The sequence below is a fragment of the Lutra lutra genome, chromosome 1 (genome assembly GCF_902655055.1).
Source record: "Lutra lutra chromosome 1, mLutLut1.2, whole genome shotgun sequence".
In the NCBI taxonomy this organism is placed as follows: domain Eukaryota; kingdom Metazoa; phylum Chordata; class Mammalia; order Carnivora; family Mustelidae; genus Lutra; species Lutra lutra.
Genome location: NC_062278.1, coordinates 76270506 through 76290926, shown reverse-complemented (window position 1 = coordinate 76290926; position 20421 = coordinate 76270506). Strand labels below are relative to the sequence as shown.

The window sequence follows — 20421 nt, the reverse complement described above, 5'->3', positions numbered from 1 at the left end:
TTCTCCCCCACCAGCCTGTCCCTGTCTTTGTCCTTTTTGTGCCCCCCGCCCCGGAAGTTGGAACAAAGCTTGGTGAATAGTGAGCACAAAATAAAGAACCCTGAAGGAAGGGCAGAAGCCTAAAGTCAACACACCACACAGTCTGTTCTAGTGTAAATTCCCTTGGTAGTTTCCTCTTTAACCCCCCTGTTCACCGTTGGATTAAATTTGCCAGATTCGATTCCAACCCCACCCCTGCCCCAACTTCCTTCTTTAAAATATGCTCAGGGTTAAGGCTTTCGTGCTGTAATCCAGAGGAAAATGACTTATTTTAAAATGTAGTAAAAACACCGCATTCCTTTGGCACAGGATGAAGACCAGCTCAGCTCTTCAGCCCTAGATCATTGTCTATTGTTCTCCAAACAGTAAACTACTATTTCTCACCAGAGATTGTGGGCTGCAGTTCTGTCCGAGCCCTGGGCTTCTCATGAATATGAAGTGAAGGGCTCTGACCCAGAACGTGGTAGGTAATCTCAAAAAAAAAAAAAAAAAAAGGGGGGGGGACAGGTAGGAAACAAATTAGGCTTTATGTAATTCTACACTCTTGAAATCTCCTGCAGGTTCTGAGCAGGGTGAAATGGGGTCTCGGAAATGTGGAGGCTGCCTAAGTGGTCTGCTGATTCTGCTTGCACTTTGGAGCATAATTGTGAACATATTATTGTATTTCCCAAATGGGCAAACTTCCTATGCATCCAGCAATAAACTCACCAACTACGTGTGGTATTTTGAAGGAATCTGTTTCTCAGGTATCATGGTAAGTGTGACTTCGGAGACTTGGGTTGCAGAAGGGAGTGTTTTTACTAAGCTTTGTCTTGTTCCTAGCAGAAATAATGAATAATGGAAAAATCACTGGACTAATCCCGGGTTTAGGATTTGGAAGATGGGTGGGGGTAGAGGGGCAGGTCGTCCATGAGAGCTTGGGAGGGTAGCTTTGTCTTCGATAAGCTGTTGATTTATGTGACTTCAGCAGTGCAGGAAATTAGACCTAATGAAAGTCTGTGAGATGCCAGCCGGTCGAAATATGTCCTCATGAACCCTGTGTGTTGGTTTAAGCTGTCTGATGTCCAGTGGCAGAGCTATTTTCCAGAATAGTTTCTATCTGCCCTCATGATTTCTCTAGACTGGAGAGATATCGAGACCACATGGGAAAAGCAGAGATTGGGAGATTCAGACAAATTTGTGTTCAAATACAAGCTCTGCCATTTGTACCGTGAGACCTTGATCAGATGACTCAATGTCTTTGAGCCTCAGGGTTCTCATCTGAAAAATGGGAGTGATGGCATTTACTTTTTAGGGTAATTGTGGGGATTTAACAAAATCTCATGAAAGAAGTGCCCAGCATGGAGGCTGATATGTATTAGATAGCCAACGAATATTGTGATTATAAATACTTGTTGAAGAATGGGCCAGATCATAATTAAATAGTCTGACATTATACCCCTCATAATGGGGGTGTTTTTGAAATGAGATCTAATTACTTACAGTAAGAATCCAAGAATGTTTTTCCTGATGAATTTGTGCTCTTTAAAAACAAGCTGATAGTAAATCATGTTGGCAAGTCAGAGGAAAAAACACTTTTCCTGATCATATCATTTCTAAAAACAGCACATTGTGCGCTATAAGCTTACTATATCACCAAAGACATAAAAGACAATGGATTACAATTTATCTTTACATCTTCATGGGTGCTTAATTAATATAATATTTGAGTAGCTATGATGAAAAGCAGTTTTCATTTGGTTACTATTTTGCACATGAAGTTAGTTAACTTTAAAGTGCTGATAATCAACGCTATTGAAGTTGCTGTGTGATAGATAGGTACGTAATGAATGTTTGGTGATTATACTATAAGTGAATGCAAACCTTCTGGAGAAGATTTTGATATGCTGTATTAACATCCATGAAAATGTTTATATCTTTCAACTCAGTAATCCTAAACCTGAGAACTCATTCTGAGGAAATAATCCATAATAAGGAAAGATACACATACACAGATATTTATGGCAGCAGTATTTATAATAGTAAGTAATTTGTAGGAGCTTCCTAGCACAGAATTGGTCAAATAAATTGTGGAACATTCACTTCTTATGGCATTGAAAATGATAATTATGAAGATGCAGTAACATGGAAAATGCATATTATTTTGTGTTAAGCAAAAAAGAAATGATACAAAAAATTGTGAATAAGTTACAACTATGCAAAATATACACATGTGGTAATACCCTGGGAGTATATACATAAAAACATGTGAGGGTGGTGGGATTTGGGGTAATGTTCCTCCATTATGCTTGAGCCCTGTATTCCAGTTATAATTTCACAATGAAAAAAAGAAAGCAGTTTCTTTTTCAACACGAGCGATGCCTGTATTTCTCTTTTGACACAGGACTCCAGGGTCTAGGTCTAATTATTTCCCACTAGTACTGTAATGAAGCTAGTTACTGTACCTGGTGTACTATGCATTCTCTCTTCATTGTTTCCCTCAATATGTCACTGGAATCAATAGAAGGGTTGCAGGGCATTAATAAGATTAAATTAGAATCTACTAAAATCTATGATAATTAGTGGTGTTGTAAGGAGGAGAATGTAAGACTCTGGTTTATATTCTGTGTAAAATATAAAACTTAGAAAAGAATCAGTTCTCTATTTTCCATTGTTAGGGAATCCCTGCAAAACCTGATTGTTACTACGTTAAATATTTTTAAGAGAAAGAAGAGGGATGTAGATAAATAAATAAGTAGACAAGCGAAAGCTGATGAATTTGGAAACTGGAAATGCTGTAAATATGCTGTAAAATGGTAATGCTGTAAAATGGTAAATGCTGTAAAACTGGAAATGCTGTAAAATAACAATGAAATCTGCTTCAGGATTCAGTCCAGAACACTGGGAGTAAATGATAGGTGGAGAATTTGTCAGAAGCAACTCCTGGTCCATACCTGCCCAAACAAGGAACTATAACAGAAAAGAAACCCATGTTCTTTACAGAACTTGAGCTCTTTCCTTAGGCTACCAAGAAAAGGAAGTAGAATACATTGAATTCTCCCAGTCTGTTGGCTGGATAGAGACAAAACACACTTGAAGATTTGAACCTGAGATGATTTGAATGCTTGGGCAAAACAAACTGATTTTACTTTGAATTAAGACATGTAATTCCGATTAACTGTACCTCTCACTTGCATTCCCAGAGAGCAGTAAATGGAGAAAGGCTGGCAAACATCAAAGTCTGGTGAATGATTTTCCTTTGACCTCTGCAACTGAGTCAGTGAGAAATGCAGGTTTGCTGCGGGGTGGTATTCCCATGTCTATACCATTTACTGCTTAATCATTAGTTTTTGATGACTGATAACCATGCCAATAATAGCTAACATTTAACAACCACTTACTCTAAATCAAGCACTATGTTCAAAATTCTACATACATGACCTCCTGACCACCCAACGAGGTGAGTTCCCAACACCACTTTATAGGGAAAGACTCTCAAGCTGACACAGCTAGAAAATGGCAGCTTTGGGTTCTGAACCCAGGTCCACTTGCCCCAAAGTTCCTGCTCAGAATCACTGTGCTCTGATTATGACTAGTATTCCATTTTGATATTTCCTCTCTTCCCTACTACAGATGCTTATAGTAGCAACAGTTCTTCTTGCATTGGAGAATGATAACAACTATAAATGTTGCCAGAGTGAAAACTGCAGCAAAAAATACATGGTAAGAGCAATAGTACCTTGAGGATGGCTGAGTGGGCTCTGCTTTCTTTCTTCTCACTCAGAAACGAGAAAATATTCACACTGTTGTCCCCTCTCCGTGACCCTTTCAACTCAGAGCCCAAGAATTTACTAAAAAAAAAAAAAAAAGAAAAAACCAACTTCCATTTTGTTTACTGTCTTTGTTTACTGTTGATGTTCTTCCAGAAGTTCAGGATTTAAAGATACATAGAGGGACGCCTGGGTGGCTCAGTTGGTTAAGCGGCTGCCTTCGGCTCAGGTCATGATCCCGGCGTCCTGGGATCGAGTCCCACATTAGGCTCCTTGCTCGGCAGGAAGCCCGCTTCTCCCTCTGCCTCTGCCTACCACTCTGTCTACCTGTGCTTGCTTTCTCCCTCTCTCTCTCTGACCAAAAAAAAAAAAAACTATTAAAGATACATAGAGTTAGAAAATAATATGAGTTTACTTTTTTCCCTTTTCAACTTTATTGAGGTCTGATCTACATTCAATAAATGGCATCCATTAAAATTGTACAATTTCATGAGTTTTGACAGCCAAATACACCCAGGCAACCACCATCACGATCAAGACACAGAACATTCCTATCACCCCCAAAACATTGATCTTTGATCTGCTTTATGTCATTATAGATTAGCTTGTATTCTATGTAAATAGAATTATGCAAAATTTGTCTTTTGTATCTGGCTTCTGTCAGTCAGCATGATTAGATTTATCCATGTGTTGGATATACACAATGTATATTTTTTTTAAATGGGGCTTCAAAAATAATTTAAATAGAATCAAGAGAGAATAATACAACCAATTTTCTAAGCCTGTGCTCAGCAGGCAGGTGCTGGGCTCCTACATTTTCATCACTATCCTTCTCCTCCTCAGGGTTATCATCTTTTAATCATATTTGCATAGCACATGTTTTTCACTCTTACCCAGGGAATTAGATCATTGTTACTCATACTTATATGAATTACCTGTGGCTCAGAGAGATTCTGCGATGTATTAACTAAAAGGAATTTTCCAGAGGCCTGGTAGGCATATCTTGCAGCTGTGGCTGCTGGCTGCCGTGGCTGCCGGCCGTGGCTGCCGGCTGTGGCTGCCGGCTGTGGCTGCATATTGGAATCATCTGAGAGTTTGGAGCTGGAATTCCACCCCCAGACACCCTGAGCTAGTTGGTCCAAGGGGCAACCAGATTTTAATGGGCAGTTGAGATGACATGTCTAGCTTTATGACAGATGGTGTTGGAAGACTTAATTAGCTGCTAAATTTAGAATTATGCTCTTGGTGGAGAAGATTTGAAGAATGAAAAGACGCTCTGTGCACCTGCGTGTGCATGTGCATTGCGGGTGTATGTATTTTCCTCCAGTAACTGCCGGTATTATACTTATGGGAAGCTTTCAAAACTGCCTAGGTGAAACAATAGATTCAGGTAAACATTAACTTCTGACACTCAGGGAATCTCTAGAAAACAACCGTATGTGCCGCTAGGTTCATAATAAAAATAAATGTGTCCAATTTGCCTTGAATCACTATTAGCATCTAAAGCATAAATGGACGCTGCAGACGAGTGGAGTCTGGATGGCGTCTCATAATCAAATCAAAAGAGATGGCTGGCATCTCAATGGGAAAAGCAGGAGGACAGGAGAGGGGATTCTCCGGATTCCCTGGTTGGTTCTTTCAAGGTAGGGCTTTAGAATAGGGGTCCCAGTTTATATGCCCCAGGAGCCAACCTCCTGATGGAAATGAGAGATCTGAGGCTGGTAAGCATTAGATTTCAATTTCTGTTTAAGGAAGAGAGGGATCTGCTCAAGTCCAGCCAATTGTTATCATGACAAAAATGGGCAGTGTTTCTCAGTTTTCAGCAGAAAGTAGAAATATGGAGCATTTTACAACATGGTGGCAATTAATTCTCATTAAAATTAAATAAAGCACATCTTAAAGGCTAAATACGAGTCTGCCCAGGTTTGGAATGGCAGAGCTCTGTAATGGAATTTAAGGTCACCCAAGACTCACTTGACAGAGGAGAGAAAGTTTCCCCTGAAAGTTTCCTTTTCCCTCAACAAAAACACATCTCTGTAATTCATACTTTTTTTTAACCAAAATGCCTCCTTTTTTTTTCTTGTATGCAGAGTTGTTCCCTTTTTATTTCTACTAGTTTAACTTTTTTTTAGTAGGTTTTTTAAAAATATTTTATTTATTTATTTGACACAGAGATCACAAGTTGGCACAGAGGCAGACGAGGTTGGGGGGAGCAGGATCCCTGCTGAGCAGAGAACTGGATGTGGGGTTCCATCCCAGGACCCTGAGATCATGACCTGAGCCAAAGGCAGAGGGTTAACCCACTGAGCCAACCAGGCACCCCCCCCCCCCCTTTTTAGTAGTTTTAATTACATACATTAATTGGAATTCTTAACTCTTAGAAACTTTAATTTCTGAGGGAGCCTGGGTGGCTCAGTCATTAAGCATCTATCTTGGACTCAGGTCATGGTCCCAGGGTCCTGGGATCGAGCCCCACATCAGGCTCCCTGCTCAGTAGGGATCCTGCTTCTCCTTCTCCCACTGCCCCTGCTCGTGTTCCTTCTCTTGTTCTCTCTCTCCCTCTGAATCAAATAAATAAATTAAAAAAAAAAAAAGAAACTTTAATTTCTGGTGAAAACCAGGAAGTAAGCTGTTGTGGAATGTTATAGATACCAACATCTCACTGATTGGCAAATTCTTGAGTATGCTATTTCATAATTTCTAAAGCATACATTTCTTCATTGTACAATTTTTCAGTATAGCACAAAACATATCTACTAATAGACCCGAATATCTTTACTTCCTCTTTAAAAGAGAGACAAATAGAGGGTTATGTTCACTAATCAATGTTTCAGTCATTTATTTTATTTGGAAATGACTTACATATTCAATGAATTACCATTATTTAACTTCCCTTAGTACAACTTGTATTACTTTAAAGTTTCAAGTTAACAAAAAGGTTTTGGAAGGTATTTTAAAATAAATGGATTTTATAAAACTTAATCATTGTTGAAAAATTCACTTATAAACTTTTACCACCCATATACTTAATGTGCTTGCTCTTAACAACTATGTGTAGATAACTCATGCAAATTTCACGACACAAGAGACAAAGTTAGCCATTATTTTAAGTTATTTTTCTTGTTGACAAATTTTGTGACATATATATTAGGCAAGCATCAAATGTCGTAGAAACAAAGCACCCAAAAAGTTAAACATACATACTTTTTCTCTCTTTCTCTCAGTTGCCGTGCTTGACATACATTCAGCAATTTATTTTTTAGTGTATGCTTCGTTTATAGGTTGAATTGATAGTTTTATATTGTTAAAGATCTAGCAGAGATACTACGTTTGTTTGACTTGTAATTCTAGGTAGAAATAAAATTGTATGACTATGATACGTTTAATGCTGACAACTCTGAAGATATGCTTGTTTTTTATTTTTCCCAACAATTTTTAAAATAGCTTTATTTAACCAAAGATTATCCCAGATTGTGTGAACTTAAAAAATTTGTTTTGGATTAGTCTTTGTGTTTAAGAAACTTAATTTATATGAGCACTCATTTACCTCTACGCCAATTAGAATAGAACTCTTTTGACAGATTTTATAAATTATTTTGGTAATACCATCTGGAGGTAGAAAAATATCACACATCTGTAACACACATATGTAGGTATAAATAAACATATAGACAGACATAGAGATCTTATGGCCTTTGTTTTTAAATTTTAGCCATGTATTAGGTACATTGATAAGAAACTTACCAGTTTATAGAAGAGTCCAAATTGTGTTTCTGGCCTATGGAGCAAGTTATGGCTACCCACTTGGATGGCTAAAGCTTTTTACTGAGTTGTGGAGAAGGCTTTTAAGATTTATATCTGCCCTTGACAAGTAATTTTATGAAGGCTGTGGACTAGATTTTGGCGAGGGAATTTTTATAGCAGTTGGGTTTTTTTTTAGCCACCCCCTACTCCCCCACCCCCCTGCTCCCCCACACCTCCCCACCCCTCCCCCCATCTCCCTCTCCCCACCCCTCCACCTCCCCTAACCCTGCTTTTTTTGCCCTTCAGTTTCAAGCAGTTGTGTGTTGTGTTTTAATTATCTCCCAGAATGTTTACATTCCAAAGAGCGGGAGCCCCATAAGAGTTGCATCTCAGAGGGGCAGAGAGAATGTAGGTTTCCTTTTAGAAGGAATTTGGTGGCATATTTATCTATTATCAAGAGGCATAGAATAGTAACTATTTAATGTTTTCCTTCTTTTTCTGAAGCACAGGGTAGTTCTCTTCCCAATGTCCTGATTTTTTATAACAACTACAGATCTTTTGAGATGAATAGGGGAGGCTTGGGGAGTGGTAAGAATAGGTAGGTGAACTTTGAATTGCTTTAAGGGACACATTTCTAGTTCGATAAAGACTAGATTTGTAAGACAAAGGCAATTGTTTTTTAATTCCTCAAAGAGGGGGATCACAGCCCAAATGACCCTGACCTACCCATCTAATTACACTATTTTCAATCTGCTTCTTTATATTAGGGAGAAGATTTCCAACTAAGATGGAAGTCCGAATATTTCTCGGTTCTAGATTAACAGTAGTGTGTCTTTGTAATGCTCTTGTAATTATTTCACAAAACCTTCCACATTTTTTCTTTCCCTCCGAGTACAGAGAGCTCCATTTTACTCAGGAGAGAAGAACTTAATTTTAGAAGTTTCTATCAGGATGTGAATATCAACCTTTAATTTGGCCAATTTCAGACCATACAGCCCCCTAAAAAATTATTTCAAATATTTAAACCAAATGACTCGAAACCAAAACCAAAACTTAATCAGGGAAGCAAGAGATGTCCCCAAAGCAAGTGCAAAAGATGCAGCCCTCCCAAGATCCAGAATCACTCCCCAAGGTAGCAAAAGAAACTTAGACAACTCCTCCTGAAAGCTGGTGACAATTGGTGGGATCCTAGCTGCAGTGGGGTGTAGCCCAAATTTCTGTATGGCAGATTTTGGAGGGACCACAACCTGACAGTTGGCTGCTTTCAAGAACTGGCATTTGCATGCCTGACAGGCAGAAAGTCAAATTCTCAGAACACAAATAAAAGACAAACAGGAAATTGACAGCTGTTCCTGGCAGGGAAAGGATCAATTACCAAGGGATAACTCAAAACCAAATTTTAACCAGAGTCACAATCCAAAGAACTCATCTCTACAAATGTTTTTTCCCCGCCAGTCTGAATCTGAAAAGGAAAAGACTCTTACCACCTAACCTAGACCAGTCCCCCACAAGCAGAGATCCAAGAAACTGACATGGCAAGAATTCTTCTGTGGCTTTTCTCCCAGATCCAGGATCTCTAACCGTAGCTCCTGTACCAAGGAAGGTGTCCCGAGCTATGGTGCCCCGTGTTGGGTGCCAGATATTGTAACAGAAATAAAGTTTTACTCCACCCTCTTAGGGTCCCTGGCTCAGTCTGAAAATTAAACTGACAAAGATAGGTGAGCAAGAAAAAAGGATATGCATTTTATTGAATTTTATGCATACATGGGGGCCTTAATGAGAGAATGAAGACCTGAAGCAGTGACCAGAGTAGCAAGAAACAACAACAAATTTGTAAAGAATTGGCAAGAGTGAGGTGTTTGGGCTAGGGGTAGTAAATGTTGAAGAAGTAACAAGGAAGATAAGGTTTAGATTAACGAGGTTTGTTTTCACAGGTTTCTTGGCCCCCATCTCTTCTTTTTTCTCCTTGTACAGAGAGGGTAACTTGCACACCAGAGTTTTATGAGCTCTTTAAGAGAAAAAGGGTGAAGGGGCTGGGAGGGGTCAGAGTGACCATCCTGCTTCTGCCATTTTCTCAAGCTCCTTCAGCTTAAGATATTCAGTATGCTAAAGTGCCATGTTTTGGGGGTGACCTGAACCTTACTAACTTCTTGTTTGCTATTCATTCTTCTGTGTTGTCTCATTTTCTGCCAAAATCCTGTGGGTTGTTATCTCTGGAAAACAGCTACCAGCCAAATAGAGGCGCTTGGAATAAGAGATGATATTGTGATTATATTTATAATTTGAAATAATTTTTATATCCATTGTGTCCTTTAATCTTTGAAATATCCCTATTATGGAGGTAGTATAATCATCTACCTCTTTTACATTTAATAGAACATGGAACTGTACCTCAGAGAGATTCTTATTCCTGATTTCTTTCTTTTTTTTTTTTTTTCAAAGATTTTATTTATTTATTTGACAGACAGAGACCACAGTAGGCAGGGAGGCAGGCAGAGAGAGAGAGGAGGAAGCAGGCTCCCTGCTGAGCAGAGAGCCTGATGTGGGGCTCGATCCCAGGACCCTGGGATCATGACCTGAGCTGAAGGCAGAGGCTTTAACCCACTGAGCCACCCAGGCGCCCCTCCTGATTTATTTCAATCTTCAATTGTGCAACTGTATCCACTCATTACACTGTAATTTGTATATGTATATAAATACATATTTGTTATGCTATGGTTGCCAGTTTCACCAAATCAAAAAATTCTTCATTGATCTTTCCAGTGAACTGCTTAAGAGCATATTTGGTAAACAAGGAGCTCAATCTTTTTGAAACATCCTTTTTCCTTTTTGGAAGATAGCATTGGTGGATAGGTAAATTTTCTTTGTGAAGTGTAACGAACAGTAATCTGTTAAAAATATAGCTTGTCTCATCCTATGATGGGGCAACATGCTATTAAAATCAATACGAGATATATAATTTGAAAGATGTTTTAATCATATGTGAAGATGCCAATGAATTAATATCCAATAGGGAAAAAAGCAGACCTGTTCTTTTCTTCTTCAGTTTTTTTTTTAAAAGATTTTATTTATTTATTTGACAGAGAGAGATCACAAGTAGGCAGAAAGGCAGGCAGAGAGAGGAGGAAGCAGGCTCCCTACTGAGCAGAGAGTCTGATGTGGGGCTCAATCCTAGGACCCTGGAATCATGACCTGAGCTGAAGGCAGAGGCTTTAACCCACTGAGCCACCCAGGTGTCCCCAGATTTTTAAAATATTTTTTTCTGATTTTCCATAATGAACATGTATTAATGTTATAATCAGTAAACTAATGTTAAATTATTTGAGATATATATAACGTAAGATCACTTTTTGTCCCCAAAATCACAGGTTTGTTGTTCTCAGTTTTTCTGGTGTCAAGTTTTGAATTTATTGTCAACTAACTTGGCTGTTCTACTCTCACTTGAAAGCAACATTTCTAAAACTAAATTAAATTGTCTCCCAAAGCAAATTACCCTTCTTGGCATCCCTATTTCTGTCCTTTGTGTTCCAGTCCCAAACTCTGGAATTTTCTTTTTTCAGTCTATCTCCAGGTACTTATTTCCTACCCAATGTCTTTTCCTCCTGGACATGTTGTTGTTACCGCAAGTTGAAGTCTCCACATGGAACCCTTATTTTGGGCTCTCTTACTTCTAGCTGGCATGCCATCACTGCCAGAACCAACTTTCCAAATTATATATTGGCTCATGTCAATTCCTTGTTCAAAAACCAAGTACATGGCTTGTTGGAAAAAGAGCTATTCTGGTTCTTTATAAATTCAAAATGGGCTTGGTACATTTTGTGCCGGGAAGCAAGGAAGTATTCAAGGAATGATAGGGGTATCTCGAAGGGCACAGGAATTGACTTGGCAGGATGGTCTCACTGGCCATATTTGGACCAAATGAGCATCTAAGAGAATAATAACAGTTATGAATTATAACACATTGAATTAGAAAATCCCTGAGTACACAATAAGAGAGAAAGAGAAAAATGAAATGGAAGTTCTTCTGTGCAGAAAATTAATGTTATAAATGCAGAAGAAATGATAGAATGAGATAAGCAGCACCCTGCAACCAGTCATTGTGATAATTCGTGATCAATGGATATGAGGACCATCAGTGGATGGTAAACTCATCGGTTGAAATGTCTTTGGGGGATAGAATATCACACAGTCTCAAAGTATTACCTCACAAATTATTTACTAATTGCAAAGTGAAAAATGTATGTTTATAGACCTGAAGAATACCACCTTATTAACCAAGAGGTCAAAAGCATCACCAATAACAGTGGGAGGCCCCTAATGTTCTCATGCCCATCGGGTGTTCTTGCCAAAATGTTTAACCCAAGTCCAGTTGTGAGGAAACAATCAGAAAATCCCAGATTGTGGGGGACATTCTATAAAACCACTGGCTGGGATTGTTCAAAAACAATTTAATATTCTAAAAAACAAAGAGGCAGTGAGGCTAATGTAGATCAAAGGAAATAAAAGAGATGTAATCCTGTGCATAAACTCTCATTGGATCCTGTACAAAAAAGTAAAACATAGTTGCAGAATAATAGAAGATCTTTATTTTGGGGAGATATGTGCTGATGTGTTTAGGAGCGAGATATCACAGTGTCTACACCTTACTTTCAAGTGGTTTGGCAACAAAAATGTGTTAATAAATAAATACATGTGCATGGATATATACATACACAGAGAGAGAGCAAGGAAAAATTATAAAATATTCACAGGTGAGTCTAGATAAAAAGTATACAAAGATACATTGACTATAGTATACTACACCATATGTTCAACTTTTCAGTAGACTTGAAAAAGAATGTAGTAAAAGGTTATGGCGGGGAAGAGCTACTTGTCCTGAAGGATGAAGTCAGCCCTCCTTGAGCCAGCATTCAAAACCACCTTCTACCTGCAGGTACGAGTTGCACTAACTTTGTAAGCAACTCGAGGGCTGGGTGGCGTCCAACAACTCCATTTCCCCAGCATTAGCAAACATGTCTATCTGGTCTTCATAAACTTCTCTCTAATGCTCCGTGGGAACCCTCTCTTAGATCACACTAATCTACTTACCTTATAATTCTGCTTGTACCCATCTGCCTGGGAACACTGCTTGTTCTCTCTCCTCCAAGGCAAACGCCTTCCTCCCCATCAATCCCTTCCTCACATGAACATAAATATGGCCATATAGGCTAACACCTGATGCTTCCCCTCATATTCCTGTAAGTGAAGGTATCCACATATCATCTTCACATGAGAAAAGTCAAGGTCTTAGCTTCTGATTCTTAGAGAACCCACCTGACCTAGAAAATAACGTCTTTGGTAAATACAGATTGATCAGTCACACCCCTTCCCTGCATTAATGTTTGATCATTATTTTGATACTGAAATTCCAGAAGAAAGGAAGAAATGTAGTCAATTAACTAGTATTCTCTGTGGAATTCCACACAAAAAGGCATTTTAAAACTTATTTTAAAGATCAGATGGGTTTGGATTAAATGTTTGTTTTTCTGTGGACATTCACAGAGACTGCATGCAGTAGGTTTGGACAAGTAGGGGAAGGTACCTATCTGATCATTTATCCACAATATCCCCTTGTCTCATTCTGTGGCACCGACCTCCACCTCCTCCTCCTCCTTCTTTTTTTTTCTGACCTCCTTCTTCTATGTTTAATTTAGACACTGCTGTCGATGATCTTTTCTGCCCTTGGAATTGCTTTCTCTGGATACTGCCTGGTCATATCTGCTCTAGGCCTTGTTCAGGGTCCATACTGCCGCACTCTTGATGGCTGGGAGTACGTCTTTGAAGGCACTGCAGGACGGTAAGAAATAATTCTCCAAATCAAGGGGCTCAGAAAGCCAGAAACACCTGGCTTCATGCTTATGATCATTTTCCATGATAACTTTGGGGTTCTATGTAGGAATACTCAGACCAACTTCTGCCTACATAGATCTCTGTTCAGATGCTTTTCCTTCTCTCTTTCTTTTTTTGGGGGAGGGGCAGTCTTTTTTTTTTTTTTCAAGATTTTATTTATTTATTTGAGATAGAGCAAGAGAGGGAGAGGACAAGCAGGGGGAGCAGCAGGCAGAGGGAGAGACAGGCTCTCCACTGAACAGAGAGCCTAACACAGGGCTGGATCCCAGGACTCTGAGAACATGACCTGGGCAGAAGGCAGACTCTCGACTGGCTGAGCCACCTAGACACCGCTGCCAGTCTTCTAATGTCATATGCATTCACTATTTTGAGGTTGATGCGGAGATATCCAAATGAAAGTTGTGTTTCTCCTGAATTTCAGAGCGAAGCTTTGTAGTTATTGTGGTCTGGCAGCTACTGGAGCCTGGGAATTGAATGGTTCTAATACCCCAGTCTTGCTGTGTGGTCAGTTTGGAAGTGTGGTCTGTTACAGATGGGAAGGGGCTTGGCTGGAAGAAAATTTCAGTGACCTTGGATGGTGTTATCCATGCTATACCATCAGGGACAACACAGATAGAACCAGGCAGCATGAGCAGCCAAGTACAGGGTGAGATCAGGGGGCATGACCAGGCGCAGGCATTTGTGGGGGAGCCAGGAGAAGATGTAGTATGCACTGAAGAAGAGTCTAGGAAGGCAGCCTTAGCTTAGAGGGCTGGTGATTCAGTTAGCTGTTGAGGAACTCAGTCCCAGATCGCAGAACACCTCACACTGGCATTGTATCTGCCAGCACCTGTAGAGACAGCTCTAGAAGCAGCAGGGCCCAGAAAGAGATGTAGGAGACGTCCATCGGATCCTTCCCAGTCCTGTCCTATGCCCAGAATTCTAATGGTATAAATGGAGGGAGTGTCTGGACCACTCTCTAGAGAAGTTGCAGTCTCTTCTCAGCTCCCTGTGATTGGCTCTGTTGTTCAAGGCCCACATCAACTTGAAGTCTTACATGCTCAGCTAGGCCTGGGTTGCAAATCTGCTTCTGTGCCCATAGCTGCCTTGTCCTGAAAGTTCCACCAGGTGCCACATTCTGTGAGCAGAGCTCTCTCTTAGGTCAGGAGAACCTAGAAAACAACCGTAGGCATTTCGAAGCCCTTCAGGGACTCAGGAAAGGAGACGCTAATAAAGAAAGTCCCACTGGGTGCAAAAAGGCATTTTTTGTGCCGTCATCCCCTGAACATCCCTGACCCCCAAATCAAAGAAGATTTCCCTTTCAGAGCAAGATCTCGGACTGCCCACATGCCCCTCCATTACTCTCCATTACTCTCCATTACTCTTCATTACTCTTGAAAGTTTCTCTTAATATCTATATTCACCTGACTCCAGCTACAGACAAATGGAGATAAAACACTGGAAGCCATAAAGGGAAGTGAAGTCTCTGGTATCTCTGGTATCCTAGAGAAATTTCCAAGCCTTGGCCAATTCTGGGTGGAACAAGTGTTAATGTTAAAGTCCCACAAATTAGGTCTTTGTTTGTACATTTATTCAACAAATAATTCTTGAACATTAACTCTGTCCAGGTTAGGTGTTAGAGAACCAAAGATAAATTACTCAGTTTTCCTTCCCTCTAGGAGCTCACACGGACCTGACAGAATGTTCTGCTAAGATGGCTGCTTTAGAGTGAACACTGCCCTCAGAGCACAAGCCTTTGATGCTTATAAAACATCTGGGTTCACGTCGTCCATCTGCTACTTCCAAACTGTATGACCTGAAACAGATATCCCTGAGCCTCTGTAAATCATTTCTACCTCACAGAACTGACAATTAACTGGAAGCAAAGCACAGATTAGATTTACTAAGTTCTTAAAATTAGCTGGATTTTATGATTAACATTGTTAACGGGCATAATCTCTTATGTCCCCATCTGCTGGGTAGTCCATAGGCTCGGTCACAGGCATGGCTACTGCTGGGGATCCTGAATCTGGTCCATTCAACAAGCATTTGTTGGTCTTTGCCATGTGCCAAGCACAGCCTTAGGTGTCAGGCCTAGCTATTCTGGGCTGTATAAATCACAGGGCTATGTATAAATCACATAAATGTAGGGCTCTCAGAGTACACAACATAGTGAGCAAATATATACAGATACCAGTAAGACGGCCTTACAATATAAGGAAGTAAATGCTGTGATGGAGCTCTATAAAGAGGTTGTGGAGGAAGGGAGTATCAGAAATAGCATCTCCATTCCTTCCAGACCCTGCTAGTACATTTACTACTTTGTGGTTTACACGAAGAATAAATAAGTGCCACAGCCCAGGAGAAAAATCAACACCATGGAGGTCATCTCACTTCCAAGTGTTGGCTGATCCGTGCAAAGCGTGTACTTGGAAATCTAGAGTAAGGATCTCGAAGGGATTGCTTCCCTGGTGGCTTAGACAGAGTTCGAGTATGAGGATGTATGGAGTGGGTCTAGGGAAATGGTAACAGGAAATTGTATCTGTATCAGGCTTTACAGGTTCCAAAGCATTCTCACACACCTTTCACTGAATATTCATATTAACCCCTAAATAAATAAATAAAATCTTCAAAAAATAAAATAAACAAAATAAAATAAAATAAGCATAGGGGCGCCTGGGTGGCTCAGTGGGTTAAAGCCTCTGCCTTAGGCTCAGGTCATGATCCCAGGGTCCTGGGATCAAGCCTGGAATAGAGCTCTCTGCTCAGCAGGGAGCCTGCTTCCTCCTCTCTCTCACCTGCCTCTCTGCCTACTTGTGATCTCTGTCTGTCAAATAAATAAATAAAATAAAATAAGCATAGCCCAATGCTTTGTGCATGCTATATACTCCATATATGTATTTGAATTTTTAAAAATGTTTTAATTCACATTGAATAATATTATGTATTTCAATCATATATATTAATTTCCCAAACATACAAACATCTGTAGCCCTCTTACTTGGACCAAGTATTTAGGCTTGGCCATGGGTCTTGTTGACTATATCCCTTCTCTCTCTCAGTTTCCTTACAGATTCCAGCATGTGGACTGAGTGCCTGGAACCCGTACATGTAGTGGAGTGGAACATTATTTTATTTTCCATTCTCATAGCTCTCAGTGGACTTCAGGTGCTTGTCTGCCTCATCAGAGTAGTCACTCAGTTATCCAAGATACTGTGTGGAACCTATTCGGTTATCATCCAGGTAAAAGACCACTGGTGGCACCTGTACCTCCTCCATTTTACCCCCACTACCCAAGATCCAATGACTCTGGTTGAAAGGTTTTGAGCCTCCCATCTTTTTCATTCCATCCCTACTGCCCTCATCTTTACTCAAGCTCTAATAGCTCAATATATATGTTTTTTATATCCCATGTGTCTGTTGGTTTGCCTATGTAGATTGAATCAATGGAGTAATTGTAAAATCTGTACTTAGTCCTGAATGGTGAAAACAGCACAAGTGTTTTGAATGAGCCACAGTGCAGTGTTTTGTGTGGAAATAACCCAAAGCACAAAGAAGGCTTACTATTTATTGAGAATTTCATTGTTCATAAGATAATTGAAGGCTCACAAAGTTATCCCATTGAAATAATTTCTCTTCTGAATGCTGTTTCCATTAACCTAATAATCATGCTTTATATCGAATTATTGGTAGTTCATTTTAAAGTGGAGAAATATGTTTTTAATCCCTTCAAAACTACTTTTGTTTCATCTGCTAAAATACTGATGTTAATTTAGTTATGACTGAAATTGCTAAAACTACCCAGCAAGTCCAGAGTGAAGAGAAATCACAAATGAGTTAGCTTGTGTTTTATTTAACAACAAATAATGTATACCCTTCCTATAAATTTCAAGTAGATATGTTCCTAATTCATCATATTTTGAGTATGCACTATAAATTTAAGTTGATACTTAGGTCGTGGATCATTAATCAAGCCAAATTTACTACTTCATTCACTTTTTTTTCTTTTTTTATAGCCTGGAATCATTTGAATGACAACAAGAATATTTTCCATTATCAAGATATGCCATCTATCTGTCTCATATCTACTATATAGACCTTAAGGCAATATTCAAATGATGGTGATTTCTCCATTTGGTGTTTTTTGAGCCTCTTATAAAATTTATAGTCCTCACTGGAAGTGCCAGCTATGTCACCCTTCTATCTGGAATTTTTTCTAAGCAATACGTGTTAGGACCTTCAGAAATATCCATATTCTTTGGTCAAACAAATCCATTCCCAATAATCTATACTATGGAAATAAATAAGAATAAAAGATAAAACTTCCAATAATCTATACTATGGAAAAAAATAAGAATAAAAGATAAAACTTCAAATACAAATAATACAATATTATTTAATATTCTAGAAAATTAGAAATACCTGAAAGTCTAACTTTCAGGGAAAGATTAAGTCAAGAGTAATACATTAGTTGTAATATTATATAGTCACTACAAATTATGTTATACAGTCATTACAAATTATATTTTAAAGATTATAAATACTGTTAATTTAAAAAGCAGATTACAAACTTATGTTCACATTATAAACAAACCACCTAAGACAAACACCAAATAATCAAAATTTTAGGAAGAAAACTCAATCTGGAAGGATTTACAGAAAAATGTCAACTGTCCTTTGTCTGGATGATAGGCGACCCTTCTTACTTTTCTCTATTTCCCAAGTTTTCATTATCATTTTTATAATTAAAACATATTTTAAAACTCGTCATTTTTACTATTAAAAATGCTTGCTTTTATCCAATCTTTAAATATGTGCTTTTCCACCTTGAGTATCTATAAACATCATAAAATAATGCTTCAATCAGTGTTCAATAATGAAAGTACTGAGACAGAAAGACAAAATAAATTGTATAAATTTATATAATCTAACTGAGACTTTAGCCTTATTTTCTCACTCCTGATGATGAGTATGGTGGGCTACAAGAGATAGCCTTGAAATAAATGAGCAGTCGAGGGCATGCTCAATGGGTTAAAGAAAGTGATCATTGACCAGGCAATACCTATGTCATAGGGAGTTACCAATACCTACACAATTGGAAAAAAATTTTTAGTGAAACATTTAGAAACTTTCTGTCTGTACCCTATAGTTACCATGACCTCCTTGAGAACAGCAGCAATGTTATATATTTTCCCATCCTCCTTAGGACGTAGGACGTGGTAGACACTCAACATTAGATATGCCTGCCAGGCCTGTCTGCCCTTCATGGTTACTATGCTGAACCCCTGTCTCCACCATAGGCCCACTGGACCATAACACTTCTGCCACTTCCCTATTGCTCTCCTCCATGAACACTGTCAACAATGCTCTGTCAATACCTGCTCTGTGCCAAAGCTGGGCAGCAGCCTGGGGGAAGAACATGCTTCTATCCTTGGTGCCTGCTCTGCCCACATCCTCCTTTAAAGGAAGCTGCCCTGACCGCAGCCTTTGCTGATATAAGTGTCCTGAAAGCAAGTCATGTTATATATCAGATGACCTCAATGCCTGGACCCAGCTAGAAGAACTGGGATGGGCACCCATGCCATGGGCAACCTATCATCACCCAACTAGCTCTGATTTAGCCAAGAGTGAAACACCATCCAAATGAGATTAGTGGCCCTTCTTCCTTGAGAATTTGATCTCAAGGAAGCCAGGAATGAATCAACCCAATCATTGCTGTCAGGAAAGTAATTACAGGCTGAGAAAGGATGCTAACATACAGAGAGTATCTGATTACTCCGCCAAGCGCATAAACTTGTCATATTCATCACTCACTTTTCTTAGTTCTCCCAATGACTCCTTAACCTTCTGGTAAACAGACTTCTGACAAGTCAGCCCCACCAGTTTCTCTGACACATTCAGACTGTCTCAGTCTTGTTTAGATTCGATATGGCACCATACCCTGAGTGGACCATGAGTAGACGTCAGCTGAACAACTCCACCCCAGAATTGGAAACATTGTCTAAGAACAAGTTGCAGCCAAATACAGTAGAGTATTTGTATCAGTATATTTAATATTAACAGAACCACCCCACATTTTTTATTTAAAGAGCATCCGCTAATGCAGTTTTAAGGGAAAAAGGCTGTATACAAATCTATGTGTGCACTGTGAGATCAATTTTTTAATAATACGATTACATGTAGACATGAGCAAATCTTCAGATACAGACCAAAAAAGACTGGAACAATATCTAAGTGTTAGTAGTTAATAATTATCCCCTAATAGTCGGATTGTGACTTGTGTTTCTTTTCTCTACATTGTTCTATATTTTCAAATTTTCATTTGAAAATGTGTTACTTGAATAGTGAGAAAAAAATAAATACCATTTAAAAAGGAAGTAGTCTCTCATCCTTTCGTAAAATCTGCTTAAGGATCTTAATATAGAAAAACACTAAACATGAAGGAAAGTGTGTGATAGTCCTTTTTCTTGTTCTTTTCATTTTCTCATTCTAAGAGAGGTTGAACATTAGAATTAGCTAATTCTAATTGAGAATGAATTCTATTTTATGCATTTATGTTTTTATATTTGTTATTTCTTTCTTATTTCCCTTCCTTCTATCTCATTGTAATTTTCCTAACTTCTTAAATTGAATGCCTGGTTTATTAATTTTCAAACTTTCTTTTTTTCTCCTTAAAATAAGCATTTAAAACTATACACCTTTTCTTTAAGTGCCACCTTGGTTGTATCTCCCTAGTGTTGAAATGTTGTATTTTCTTTATTATTTAGTTAAAATTTTCTACTTTCTTATTTTTCCATCTATGTGTTTTTAAATGTGCTTTAAAATTCCCAAATATGGGGACGCCTGGGTGGCTCAGTTGGTTGGATGACTGCCTTTGGCTCAGGTCATGATCCCCGGGTCCTGGGATCGAGTCCCGCATCGGGCTCCCAGCTCCATGGGGAGTCTGCTTCTCCCTCTGACCTTCTCCTCGCTCATGCTCTCTCTCACTGTCTCTCTCTCAAATAAATAAATAAAATCTTTA

At 39.0% G+C, this 20421-nt stretch overlaps 1 protein-coding gene across 1 annotated transcript; it reads left to right on the top strand.

Moving 5' to 3' along the window:
• The first annotated feature begins 281 nt into the window (after positions 1-281).
• TM4SF18 (transmembrane 4 L six family member 18) lies at positions 282-20214 on the top strand. Its single transcript, XM_047727549.1, has 6 exons — positions 282-502; positions 600-793; positions 3652-3741; positions 13226-13368; positions 16463-16643; positions 17417-20214. The coding sequence occupies exons 2-6, from the start codon at positions 617-619 to the stop codon at positions 17429-17431; spliced, it is 606 nt and encodes a 201-aa protein (XP_047583505.1). The 5' UTR covers positions 282-502; positions 600-616; the 3' UTR covers positions 17432-20214.
• Positions 20215-20421: the final 207 nt, after the last annotated feature.